Below are 14067 nucleotides of genomic sequence, written 5' to 3'. Positions count from 1 at the left end.
CCTACATCAGAAACTAGTTATAACCATTAACATCCACAGTGTACATCAGTTATTTTTTCCTTCATCAGAGATTATTTATAACCATGAACATCCACAGTGTACATCAACTATTTTCCCTACATCAGTGATTACTTATAACCATCAACATCCACAGTGTACATCAACTGTTTTCCCTACATCATAGACTAGTTATAATAATCAACATCCACAGTGTACATCAGTTGTTTTTTCCTTCATCAGAGATTATTTATAACCATGAACATCCACAGTGTACATCAACTATTTTCCCTACATCAGTGATTACTTATAACCATCAACATCCACAGTGTACATCAACTGTTTTCCCTAGATCATAGACTAGTTATAATAATCAACATCCACAGTGTACATCAGTTGTTTTTTCCTTCATCAGAGATTATTTATAACCATCAATATCCATAGTGTACATCAACTGTTTTCCTTACATCAGAGACTGGTTATAACCATCAACATCCACAGTGTACATCAACTGTTTTCCCTACATCAGAAAACACTCATATTTTGTGTTTTGCTCTTTACGGTGTTAGAAATATTTACTTTTAGAAAACTGAAGGAAGTTGCTAATAATTCCTAATGTTAAGTTATATTTTAAAGTTTTATTTGTAATTACATTATTCTTTACTGTTTTTGTTCAGATTTTTAGTATAAAAAGTTGTCCCCGTATGGAGATCTTTCATTTATTCAGTTGCTCAATTATTTAGAAACTAGCTTAAAAAAATACTAAAAGAATTTTATGATGCATGCAAGTGGTTTGTTGGAGGTACTGCGTTATATGAGATCTCTGGTTTAGTGAACTTCAACATTCATTAATTGCATGTTAAGATAGGTAAAATAAAAGAGTATTTGGATAAAATAAGTGAAAAACATTGTTACATTTATTACTTATAAGTTTAGTGTTTTTTACAACACAGTATTTTGAAATACTATTAACTTATTTGTATCAGTTTGTGTACATAGTAAAGGTGAACTTTAAACTTATCCAAATTTTTATTGTCGAGAATTGGATTGTTTCACTGTAGTGAGTGAATATTTACAGTGGAGAGGTTATAATCAGTATTAGTGATTGAGGTTAAGAAACTGTATATTGTTTTTTGTACTATATTAGCTGAATGTTATAATGTTTATGGTTGTTCAATGTGACTCTTAGGACCTGACACTGCAATTGGAGATCTCTCAAGCCCAGTGCAAGGAGTTTGAAGAAAAAATTGTAAAGTTGAAGCAAGACATTAAAGATATCTTAGAAGATAGAAAAATCCAAGAAAAAAAGGGTCTTGCAATGGTATTATTCCTTAGTAGCTTAACAGTTTATTGTGGTAAATTATTTATTGATTATTTCAATATTTGTTTGAATTGTAACAAGAAAAACATTTTTGGTACAGTTTTGTTTTAAACAAATTAATGTACAGAATAATTCCTAGAAAAACTTGAAGCTCTAACTGTACAAAATGAAAGTTGAAAAGTTGAGAAAGAAGGAAGTGCTTTTGTGTGTGTGCAATAGCATGAAAAACAACATTGTAGAGGTATTCCATCCTAACGTTTCATTATAGCAATCATAACTGTAAAATTTTACCTTTTACAGTTTGTTATGTACTGTAGTTCATCATTATTAAATTATGACTTTGGATTACATATGTACTTCTTGAAAACAAGCATTTTACAATGTAAATAATTATGTTAGCATTAGATCAGAGCAGGCTACCCATTTACATTGAACTTCAACATGGTATTAGTCATGAGTATAGCTAATCAAATATAATTTTCTTGCATTAATTTTATAAGGATTACTTTAACACACTATGCAGTCTTGGTCAAATGTATTCTAGTACACCATGTAGTTTCAGTCTTATTATATGTGATGTACTCTAGTACACTGTGTAGTTTCAACCTTAAGTACTTAAAAATAATAATTATAAATCATAATGGCAATATTTCAGTCATCTGAATAGTTGGACACACTAATTTCAGTTTTTTGTTATTATATTCATGATATTTATTGGTTTAGTTATAAATCTGATTAACTACTTATCTACATGGGTTTATGTAATTGATAGCTTTAAGTAATGAAATTAATTTCCCAACTCGCGTTTGTAACCTTTTAACTCTACAAGTAAAATGTTATCATTTACAAGGCAAATAGTTCTTCCCAACTTCCTGTCTGGTTTGATGTTAAACAATTGTGATGAACCTGAAGGATAAAGAACACAGGAGTTAGAAAAGGGTATTACATATTTCAGTGTAGCTGATATAAACTTAAAAGATGCCCTTTGGTGAACAACGTAGCTGTTTATAGACAATTATTTGTAATGTTCTTTTAAATCCTTTGTATACTTGAGTGAACAACCTGTTCATAGACCACTGTTTATAATGTTCTTTTACGATACCTTGTTTTGTATACTGTGCTGAACAACCTAACTGTTTATAGACCATTATTTGTAACGTTCTTTCAAAATATCTTGTTTTCTGTACTCTGGTGAACAACCTATTTGTAGACCACTGTTTGTAGTGTTCTTTTAAGATACCTTGTTTTGTATGCTGTGGTGAACAACATAACGGTTTATGGACCACTGTTTTTAATGTTCTTTTAAGATACCTTGGTTTGTATACTGTGGTGAACAATCTAATTGTTTCTAGACCATTGTTTGTAGTGTTCTTTTAAGATACCTTGTTTTGTATACTGTGCTGAACAACCTAACTGTTAATAAACCACTGTTTGTAGTGTTTCTTCAAGATATCTTGTTTTCTGTGTTCTGGTGAACAACCTGTTTGTAGACCACTGTTTGTAATGTTTCTTCAAGATATCTTATTTTGTATACTCTGGTGAACAACCTGATTATAGCTCACTGTTTGTAGTGTTCTTTTACGATACCTTGTTTTATATGCTGTGGTGAACAATGTAACGGTTTATGGGCCACTGTTTTTAATGTTCTTTTAAGATACCTTGGTTTGTATACTGTGGTGAACAATCTAATTGTTTCTAGACCACTGTTTGTAGTGTTCATTTAAGATACCTTGTTTTGTATACTCTGGTGAACAACCTGTTTATAGATCATTGTTTGTAGTGTTCTCTTAAGATATCTTGTTTTGTATACTGTGCTGAACAACCTAACTGTTTATAAACCACTGTTTGTAGTGTTCTTTTAAGATACCTTGTTTTGTATACTCTGGTGAACAACCTGTTTATAGACCACTGTTTTTAATATTCGTTACAAAACATACCTTGTTTTGTATACTGTGGTGAACAACCTGTTTATTAATCATTGTTTGTACTTTTCTTTAAAGATATTTTGTTTTGCATACTCTAGTGAATGACCTAACTGTTTATAGACCACTGTTTGTAGTGTTCTTTTAAGATACCTCCTTTTGGAGACTGTGGTGAACAACCTGTTTATAGACCACTGTTTGTAATATTTGTTTGAGGTACCTTGTTTTGTATGCTGTGGTGAACAACAAAACTGTTTATAGACCAATGTTTTTGATAAAGATAACATACTTTGTATACTCTGGAGAACAACCTGCTTATAGATCACTGTTTGTAATGTTCTTTTAAGATACCTTGTTTTGTATACTCTGATGAACAACCTGTTTATAGACCAGTGTTTATACTTTTCTTTTAAGATATTTTGTTTTGTATACTGTGGTGAATACCCTAACTATTTATAGGTCACTGTTTGTAATGTTCTTTTAAGATACCTTGTTTTCTATACTCTGGTGAAAAACCTGTTTGTAGTCTTCTTTTAAAATATCTAGTTTTGTATACTCTGGTGAACAAACTAACTGTTTATAGATGACTGTTTGTAAAGTTCTTTGAAGATATTTTGTTTTCTATACTCTAGTGAATACCCTAACTGTTTATAGACCACTGTTTATAATGTTCTTTTAAAATATCTTGTTTTGTATACTCTGTTGAACAACCTTTTCGTAGTGTTCTTCCAAGATACCTTGTTTTGTGTACTGTGGTTAACAACCTAATTGTTTATAAACCACTGTTTGCAGTGTTATTTTAAGATATCTTGTTTTGTATACTCTGATGAACAACCTAACTGTTTATTGACCACTGTTTGTAACGTTCTTTCAAGATATCTTATTTTTTATACTCTGGTGAATAACCTAACTGTTTATAGACCACTTTTTGTAGTGTTTTTTTAAGATACCTCCTTTTGGAAACTGTGGTGAACAACTTGTTTATAGACCACTGTTTGTAATATTCCTTTAAAATACCTTGTTTTGTATACTACAGTGAACAACCTGTTTATAGACTACTGTTTTTAATGTTCTTTTAAGATATCTTGTTTTCTATTCTCTGGTGATGAAGCTGTTTATAGTTCGATGTTTGTACTGTACTTTTAAGATACCTTGTTTTGTAAACTGGGGTGAACACCCTTTTTACAGATCAGTGTTTTTAGTGTTTAAGATACCTTATTGTGTATACTGTTGTGAACAACCTGTTTATGGACCACTGTTTTTAATGTTCTTTTAAAATACCTTGTTTTGTATACTACAGTGAACAACCTGTTTATAGACCACTGTTTCTAGTGTTCTCTTAAGATATCTTGTTTTGTATACCATGGTGAACATCCTAACTGTTTATAGACCACTGTAGTGTTATTTTAAGATACCTTGTTTTGTATAGTGTTGTGAACAACCTGACTGTCTGTAGTGTTCTTTTTAGATATCTTGTTTTGTATACTCTGGTGAATAACCTAACTGTTTATAGACCACTTTTGTAATGTTCTTGTAAGACATCTTATATGGTTGATTTTGTTTTAAGGTGAAAGAATTAAAGAAACAGCTACAACAAGAAAGGAGAAGAGCAGAGAAGTTACAAGACCGACTTCAAGATGTATTAGATGAGTCAACACCTACTGAGTCAAGTATGTTTGTGAATATAGTGTATAATCATATGACTTAAGGTATAAAATGATTCGACACAAATGTGTTAAGACATTGTTTAATTTATTTTGTTTGTTATGTTTTAAAGCAGTAGATGAGTTATCACTTGATGTGTCAAGGATGTTGGTTGATGTTGTTTTATTTTTATGTTTTGAAGTACTACATGAGTCAACATGTGTCAAGTGTGTTGGTTAATGTAGATATATTGCTTTTTTAAAGCACAACATGAGGCTGTACCTAATATGTCAAGTATTTAATTAATATAGATTTATTGCTATGGTTTTTAAAGTACTAGTAAGTCAACACCTAATGTGTCAAGTATTTGGGTTGATGTAGTTTTATTGCTTTGTATTAAAGTACTACTTGAGTGAACATCTAATGTGTGTGAAGCATATCTGTTGATTTAGTTTTTATTGCTATATTTTAAAGTAGGATATGAGTCAACACCTAATGTGTCCCATGACCTTGTTATCTTCCATAGTTTATAAGTTTATGATTCTGTTTTTTAACAGTGGACGACATCATCCAGCCCCGAGATGCCACTGATCGCCACAAGGGTGACACCAGCAGTATTAGTTCTTGGAGTTTAATGTCCGGAGGAAACCTGGACAGCAGCCGAGAACATGCTGCAGTGACGAGTAGCAGTAATGAAATTGTTACTACAACAGGTGGACAGGTTTGTAGTCAGGATCAGTATAGAAGAGTATCTTATCAGACAACTTCACCTGCCATTAACTTTCTTGAAATTACAGTCAGGAACGTTTAGGCTTACGTTGTAATGAGTATCCATTCATAAAACCTCAGGGATACAGAGCTTAAAATTAACAATAGCATAGTAATAAGTGTTTGCTCAGGATTGTGGTTTTACTGCTTAAACTTGAAAGGAACAGAAAAACAACTTGTACACATTTTAGATAAAGACATATGGTGTCTTACACCTGACTGTTCTCAAATGTTATAAGGAATGTTTGAACATGACATCATGATGTAATGTTTTAATAACAGACAGTTCTCAGATGTTATAAATGATGTTCGAATATGACATCATGATGTAATGTTTTAATAATAGACTGTTCTCAGATGTTCTAAACAATGTTTGAACATGACATGATGATGTAGTGTTTTAATGACAATACTTGAACATGACATCATGTAATGTTTTAATAATAGACTGTTCTCAGATGTTCTAAACAATGTTTGAACATGACATGATGATGTAGTGTTTTAATGACAATACTTGAACATGACATCATGTAATGTTTTAATAATAGACTGTTCTCAGATGTTATAAACAATGTTTGAACATGACATGATGTAATGTTTTAATAATAGACTATACTCAGATGTTATAAACAATGTGTGAACATGACATCATGATATAATGTTTTAATAATAGACTGTTCTCAGATGTTATAAACAATGTTTGAACATGACACGATGATGTAATGATAACTGTTCTTGGATTTTTATTTCTTGTATTTCAGTCATCAGCAAGAACTACACCAACGCTGTTGGAACAAGAAAACAATGATCTTTTATCAAGGATTGCAGGATTACAGCAAGAGAAATGGAACATGGAGGAAAAGGTAAGTTTTGCAGAAGATAAAGGTTCATTCCAACATAGTTTTACAGAAGTTAAAGATTCATTCCAACATAGTTTTACAGAAGTGATAGGTTCATTCCAACATAGTTTTACAGAAGTGATAGATTCATTCCAACATAGTTTTACAGAAGTGATAGATTCATTCCAACATAGTTTTACAGAAATGATAGATTCATTCCAACATAGTTTTACAGAAATGATAGGTTTATTCCAACATAGTTTCACAGAAGTGATATATTCATTCCAACATAGTTTTACAGAAGTGATAGATTCATTCCATCATAGTTTTACAGAAGTGATAGATTCATTCCAACATTATTTAAACTTAAGGTATGGAAGATTCATAATTAAAAACTTTGACATTTGTCAGCTAAGTTTCTTCATTCTCAGAGGTTCAATTTGTAATACTTGAAAGTGGTTCTTTTGGGACAAAATAAAGATAATGTAGTAGATGCTGATTTACAGAGTATTTTAAGATTTTAATACTAGATACAGAATTTTATGCACAACAGCCTTCTGAAATTAAACTTGTAATCAGATATTGGACCTGATACACCACACACTAATACAAATGAATGTTGTAATCAGTTATTGGATCTGATACACTAGACACTAGAACAAATGAATGTTGTAGTCAGACATTGTACTTTATACACTATATACTTGTACAAATGAATGTTGTAATCAACTATTGGATCTGATACATTAGACAATAGTAAAAATGAATGTTGTGATCAGATATTGGATCTGGTAAACTAGACACTAGTATAAATGAATGTAATCAGATATTGGACCTGAAAAACTACACACTAGTACAAATGAATGTTGTAACCAGATATTGGATCTGATACACTAGACACTCGTACAAATGAATGTTGTAATCAAATATTGGATCCGATACACAAGACACTAGTATCAATAAATGTTGTAATCAGATATTAAATCTGATACACTACACACTAGTACAAATGAATGTTATAATAAGATATTTGATCTTGTACACAACACGCTGGTACAGTTATTATGAATAACACTAAACATTCTGTAACAGATAAACCACCTGGAAGTGAGTAATGCAGCATTGGCAGATGATCTGGTAAAGAAGACTGAAATAATACAGTATTACTGTATGGAGGGGAGGGCAGGTAGGGTTTAGTATATTGAGAACATTTTAATTTCATACACAAAATAAAAGTTATATTCATGAAATGTAGAATTTTTTGAAAGAAACTGACACCTTAATGTAAGTATTACTGCTTGTATCAAGACAGTAAGTAGACCTTACGTGTTGACACCCTTTACTGTAAGTAGTACTGTTTGTATCAAGATAGCAAATGTACCTTACTTGTTGACATCTTAGTGTATTACTGTTTGTATCAAAACAGTAAGTATACCTTACTTGTTGACACCTTACTGTATTATTGTTTGTATCAAAACAGTAAGTATACCTTACTTGTTGACACCCCTTAGTGTAAGTATTACTGTTTGTATCAAAACAGTAAGTATACCTTACTTGTTGACACCCCTTAGTGTAAGTATTACTGTTTGTATCAAGATAGTAAGTATTCCTTACTTGTTGACACCCCTTAGTGTAAGTACTACTGTTTGTATCAAGATAGTAAGTATACCTTACTTGTTGACACCCCTTAGTGTAAGTACTACTGTTTGTATCAAGATAGTAAGTATTCCTTACTTGTTGACACCCCTTAGTGTAAGTATTACTGTTTGTATCAAGATAGTAAGTATACCTTACTTGTTGACACCCTTTAGTGTAAGTACTACTGTTTGTATCAAGATAGTAAGTATTCCTTACTTTTTGACATCCCCTAGTGTAAGTACTACTATTTGTATTAAGATAGTAAGTATTCCTTACTTGTTGACACCCCTTAGTGTAAGTACTACTGTTTGTATCAAGATAGTAAGTATTCCTTACTTGTTGACACACCTTAGTGTAAGTACTACTGTTTGTATCAAGATAGTAAGTATACGTTACTTGTTGACACCCCTTAGTGTAAGTACTACTGTTTGTATCAAGATAGTAAGTATACCTTACTTGTTGACACCCCTTAGTGTAAGTACTACTGTTTGTATCAAGATAGTAAGTATACCTTACTTGTTGACACCCCTTAGTGTAAGTACTACTGTTTGTATCAAGATAGTAAGTATTCCTTACTTGTTGACACCCCTTAGTGTAAGTACTACTGTTTGTATCAAGATAGTAAGTATTCCTTACTTGTTGACACCCCTTAGTGTAAGTATTACTGTTTGTATCAAGATAGTAAGTATTCCTTACTTGTTGACACCCCTTAGTGTAAGTACTACTGTTTGTATCAAGATAGTAAGTATTCCTTACTTGTTGACACCCCTTAGTGTAAGTATTACTGTTTGTATCAAGATAGTAAGTATTCCTTACTTGTTGACACCCCTTAGTGTAAGTACTACTGTTTGTATCAAGATAGTAAGTATTCCTTACTTGTTGACACCCCTTAGTGTAAGTATTACTGTTTGTATCAAGATAGTAGGTGTACCTTATTTGTTGACACCTTACTGTAAGTATTACCATTTGTATTGTCATAGATGATATGTAAGTCATTGTGAAAGGTTTAAAAATGTTTTAAAGTATATTTTATATTAAGTATTTTAAAACATTTAAATATACTTATATGTCCACTTTCTTATTAATAGTTTTAATTCCCATTAATTTACACATTTCAGTAAGTCCATTTTGTTCTTAAGCCTTCAGTTGTTACTTTAGACATTTCAAGAAGTACATTTATATAACACTACCATGATATGTTACAGCAGGCCCAATTTCCATATGCTATGATAGATTAACAACATGTCAGAATATATGAAAATTCAATTTTCTCTTTTTTTTAATAGAGCACCATCACATTACACCTCATGATAAACTCACTGTGAAACGTGTTGTTGACTTCATAAAAGATAAAGGAGATGAAAATCTCCGAGAAATCAACCGTCGCATGCAAAGAATGTTGGAAGAAACACTGATCAAGAATATGCATCTCCAGCAGGTATGTTAATATCATAAACATATTTTATCTTGCTAAAATAAGTTTTTCTTCTGCATCATTGCCATTTAATGGCTGATGACTTTGCAACATTACTGGCTAAATCTAATAATGAGTGGTGATTCTTTTCATTGTTTCTGGTTGAGTAACAGCAGTGACAATTCTAATAAACTAGTCTGTTGTATTTAACCAAGTAGAAAAGCTCGACACTGTTGTTTTTAACCGAGTAGAAAAGCTTGACACCATTGTTTTTAACCGATTAGAAAACCTTGACACTGTTGTTTTTAACTGAATAGAAAAGCTCAGCACTTGTTTGTAATTGTGTGGAAAAGCTCAACATTGTTGTTTTTACCAGAGTAGAAAAGTTCAATTTTTTCCATGATTGTAAAGAACATGTGACACATACCTAATCTGCCTGAATTATCATTGTTAATTTCTTTTCCAGGACCTAGAAAAGCTGTCTAATGAAGTAATTAACCTTACATCAAAGAAACAAGGAATGGGACAGCAGTCTCTGAAGGGTCAGGCTCGGCCATCTTGAGCATGTTTTATACTGTTTTATCTTATTAACTTTCAGAATTAAGATGTATGTTCTAATGTTGTGACAACTTGAAGATAAAATTATATAAAAAGGTTACTGCTCTTAGAACTTGAGATTGTAGTCTAAACTTTCTATTTAGTTTTAATTTCTCTCTGTAGTAATTTGGATTCTGTCTTATTGCACCTCCCAGCAAACTGTTAAAGCTTGTTTTTTTTAACCATAATATTTAAAAGATGCCTAAATTCCATAATAGCTTGATTTTAATGCTTCAGGTTTTAGAAAATGTATATAATTTCTTTCACTACCTTTTTATGTAAATGTAAGTTGTAGCACATGTTGTAACCTGAACACAGTTTTATACCCAGTGATATGTAAATGTTTTCAGTTGGAAGTCATGAAAAGCCAATCTCAGTTTTTAAGTATAGGGTGTGAAATAACTATGTTTGAAATGTATAGGACTTAATTGAATATAATTTAATATCTTTGAAAGTGAAATCTTGCTAATTATAGCCCATATTTCAGTAAATTTCACCCTGTAATTTGTCAAGTATAGCTTTTATTTTAAAGGCTGAGTAGTAGACACTAGTAGGAGGTCTCTTATTGGCTGTTGTGTCTACTGCTGGGAATTCTGTTATTGTCTCTTATGTCTGCTGCTGAGAGGCCTGTTATTTGACACCATAATACTTTGTTAATTTTGTCAGAGTTACTTTACATTAAAATGTTGTGGCTTGTACAAAATGTGTGACAATGTCCTGGAAAGTACCACATTTTCGAGAATGGACAGATGTATTAATCAGAGTTCTGACAGGTGTATTATTTTCATTGAATTGGTGTTACTGGTAATCAGTTTGTGAAATAACAGAAACAGAACATAAAAAGTCCATTTTATTGTTACTTAAATCTTTACCCCTCATTAGAGTAGGAATTTTTATTCTAGGCCCATGAACATTTCTCATAGTTTAAAGAGTTAATCAGTTTTGTATCGGCTTAAAACCACCCAGTATTAATTTCTTAAGTTTGTTGAGAAAGGTTTTATAAAAATCTTATCAGAAAGAGGTTATTTTAATCAATTTTCTTAAGAAAGCCAAGCAGTCCAAAGTGGGCATCTGTTCAAGTGTTAGTGATCTGATCATTATATTTTGTATTACCAGATAATGTTGATGAAACACATTGTAGGAAAGTTTGGGTTGAAAATACACTGTAAATACTTGTTCATACATTTGAATTATGGGATGTACTTATGCTGATATTTTTATTTTAAGTCCCAATATTAGGATCTTTAACTTGTATTCAATATTTTCAAAGGTTTGTGATAAAATATTTCTTGTCTATATGTTAAATGTTGAGATATATTGTAAAAAAACAACAAAACTGCTGATTTGTTTTGTACTTCTATGCTGAATGCCAGTAAGCTGTGTCTGTTACTGACAGGATGGAAAATACCATAGTCTTAACTTTCTGGTCTGGCTAAACTGTAACTCTAACAGCAGTTGGAACTGTTGGGGATCATGTTTATAACTTAAAGTTGACTGATCTATTGTGTTTTTTAGGCTAAGTGGAGAGAACAACAAAACCAGAGATGTTAATCTTGTGTGAGTTTAATTACTTGTAGTTGTCATTGTGACATGTCGAACTGGTGAAAATGTAACTAGCACATATTTATTTAAATTCCTTTTGTGTTTGTTACTTCAACTCTAATGAAAGATGATTTTAATGTAAAGCAGGTTATTAGTTTCATGTTCTAGATTAAGAGTTGTATATCTTATGTAAAATCAGTTTTAACTGTGCAAGTTTCACTATTGTGTAACCAGATCAGGTGAAACAATGTAAACAACAGTATAACTGTGTCAACAACTATATACACTGTAATCATGTCTCATAAAATTTACCACCTAGTATATTTTGTTATGTCCAGCAGGTACTTGTGTTTTAGGATCTCTGGTTGGTGTAAATAGTGGTGCTTCTTCAAAATAATCAAAATTTGGTTAAACTCTGTACTTGTATAGATGTTTCTACTTTAAATAAAGTTGATGAGAAATCTCATGTTACAGTCCTGTGAATGAATGTTAAATCAAGTTCAGCCACACATGTCTGTTTAGTTGATATAACCACTGTGTTAACATAGTAGAAGTAATGAAAGATATGTTTCAGTCATACAGTGTGTCTATTTAGTTGATATAACCAGTGTTAACACAGTTAGTAGAAGCACTGAAAGGTAAATCAAATTTCAGTCATATACCTGTTTAGTGGACTTACCAGTCTGTTAACATAGTGAGTAGAAGTAATGAACAATAAGTTGCAGTTCTTGTTGAATCAATATTTTTGATCATTTTTAAACATAAGTTGAGACACTGAAACTGTTGAATTAATAAATTGATGAGCCAATTTTAGAAGTTAAGAGAAACTTGTTGAATTAGTGTGTTTAATCATGTTTTAATTTTTGGTAGAAATATCTTAATAATTATTGAACTAACTTCTTTAGTCATATTTTTAACAGTTAATTGACATAACTGTTGATTTAATTTGGTCAACCACATATTAACAGGTTGCAGGAACTGTAGTTAACAGCTGCTTGACAACAGACTAGTAGGAGCTTATATTTACTATTGTTAAAATAAAACATATCTATGTAGCCAGAGCCCAGCATGTCCAGGTGGTTAAGGTACTCAAGTATGGTCTGTGGGTAGCAGGTTCGGAATCCCCATTAAAATAAACATGCTCACTCTTTCATCTGTGGGGGCACCATAATGTGACGTTCAATCCCACTATTCGTTGGTAAAAGAGTAGCCCAAGGGTTGGCAGTAGGTGTTGATGACAAGCTGCCTTCCCTCCAGACTTACACTACTAAATTAGGGATGGTTAGCACAGATAGCTGTTGTGTAGCTTTGCATGTAAAAGAAAAAAAAGTGGCCCAAATTGAAATGTGTAGTAATTTATAAACAAACTTATTTTTTACAACAAGGAACTGTTCTACAATAGTGTGTTAACAGTCTGGAAGGAACTGCTAATTTTACAATAGTGTGTTAACAGTCTGGAAGTACTTGCAGATAAATCCCAAAATAATTTTTTTTTAAATTTTGTTTTCTCTGTCATATCAGTTAAATGCTAAAATATGCTTATTAAAAATACACTTCTGAATTATTCACTATGAATGAAAACCAAAAATAGCATTGTGTTTAGTGTACTCAAACTGAAAATTCTAGGGTTCATGCTAAAAATGTGCTCCATTCATTTGGGAAATAGGTTTGTTGTAAGAGTAATGGTCAAATCTCAGTGTTCCTTCTAATGGTCGGTTATATTGATTAGCCGCTTTCCTCTAGTTTGTCATTTCAGTGAAAATTGTTACATAATCTCAAACACAAAAACCAGGAGTTAACAAGTTGGGCTTTGAAATATTTAAAAGTGACACAAAAACCAATAAAGTTTAAAATTTTAGTTTGATATTTGTGTAGCTAATGTTTGATATATTAATGCCACAACAGAAGAGTTGTATATATTTTCTCTACTTCACAACAGAACAGTTGTATATATTTTCTTTACATCACAACAGAACAGTTGTGTATATTTCTATATGTCACAACAGAGCAGTTGTATATATTTTCTCTGTCACAACAGAGCAGTTGTATGTATTTTCTCTGTCACAACAGAGCAGTTGTATGTATTTTCTCCATGTTACAACAGAACAGTTGTATATATTTTCTTTACATCACAACAGAACAGTTGTATATATTTTCTCTACTTCACAACACAGCAGTTGTATGTATTTTCTCTCTGTTACAACAGAACAGTTGTATATATTTTTTTTACATCACAACAGAACAGTTGTATATATTTTCTCTACTTCACAACAGAACAGTTGTATATATTTTCTTTACATCACAACAGAACAGTTGTGTATATTTTCTGTATGTCACAACAGAGCAGTGGATATATTTTCTCTACTTCACAACACAGCAGTTGTA

The 14067-nt window shown here is 31.4% G+C and overlaps 1 protein-coding gene across 7 annotated transcripts in view; it reads left to right on the top strand.

The window, feature by feature from the left end:
• Positions 1-12148, top strand: part of LOC143244103 (GRIP1-associated protein 1-like) — a 49106-nt gene extending 36958 nt beyond the window's left edge. For all 7 annotated transcript variants that reach the window (XM_076488184.1, XM_076488180.1, XM_076488183.1 and 4 more), the window contains 7 exons: positions 1187-1318; positions 4808-4910; positions 5442-5605; positions 6414-6515; positions 7584-7677; positions 9416-9567; positions 10010-12148. In XM_076488184.1, the coding sequence (XP_076344299.1) occupies positions 1187-1318; positions 4808-4910; positions 5442-5605; positions 6414-6515; positions 7584-7677; positions 9416-9567; positions 10010-10105 (843 nt within the window). In that variant the 3' untranslated portion in view covers positions 10106-12148. The remainder of the gene's footprint in view (positions 1-1186; positions 1319-4807; positions 4911-5441; positions 5606-6413; positions 6516-7583; positions 7678-9415; positions 9568-10009) is intronic.
• The last annotated feature ends 1919 nt before the right edge of the window (positions 12149-14067 follow it).

This window comes from Tachypleus tridentatus, chromosome 2 (genome assembly GCF_004210375.1).
Source record: "Tachypleus tridentatus isolate NWPU-2018 chromosome 2, ASM421037v1, whole genome shotgun sequence".
Classification (NCBI taxonomy): domain Eukaryota; kingdom Metazoa; phylum Arthropoda; class Merostomata; order Xiphosura; family Limulidae; genus Tachypleus; species Tachypleus tridentatus.
This window is presented reverse-complemented; position numbering and strand designations above follow the sequence as displayed.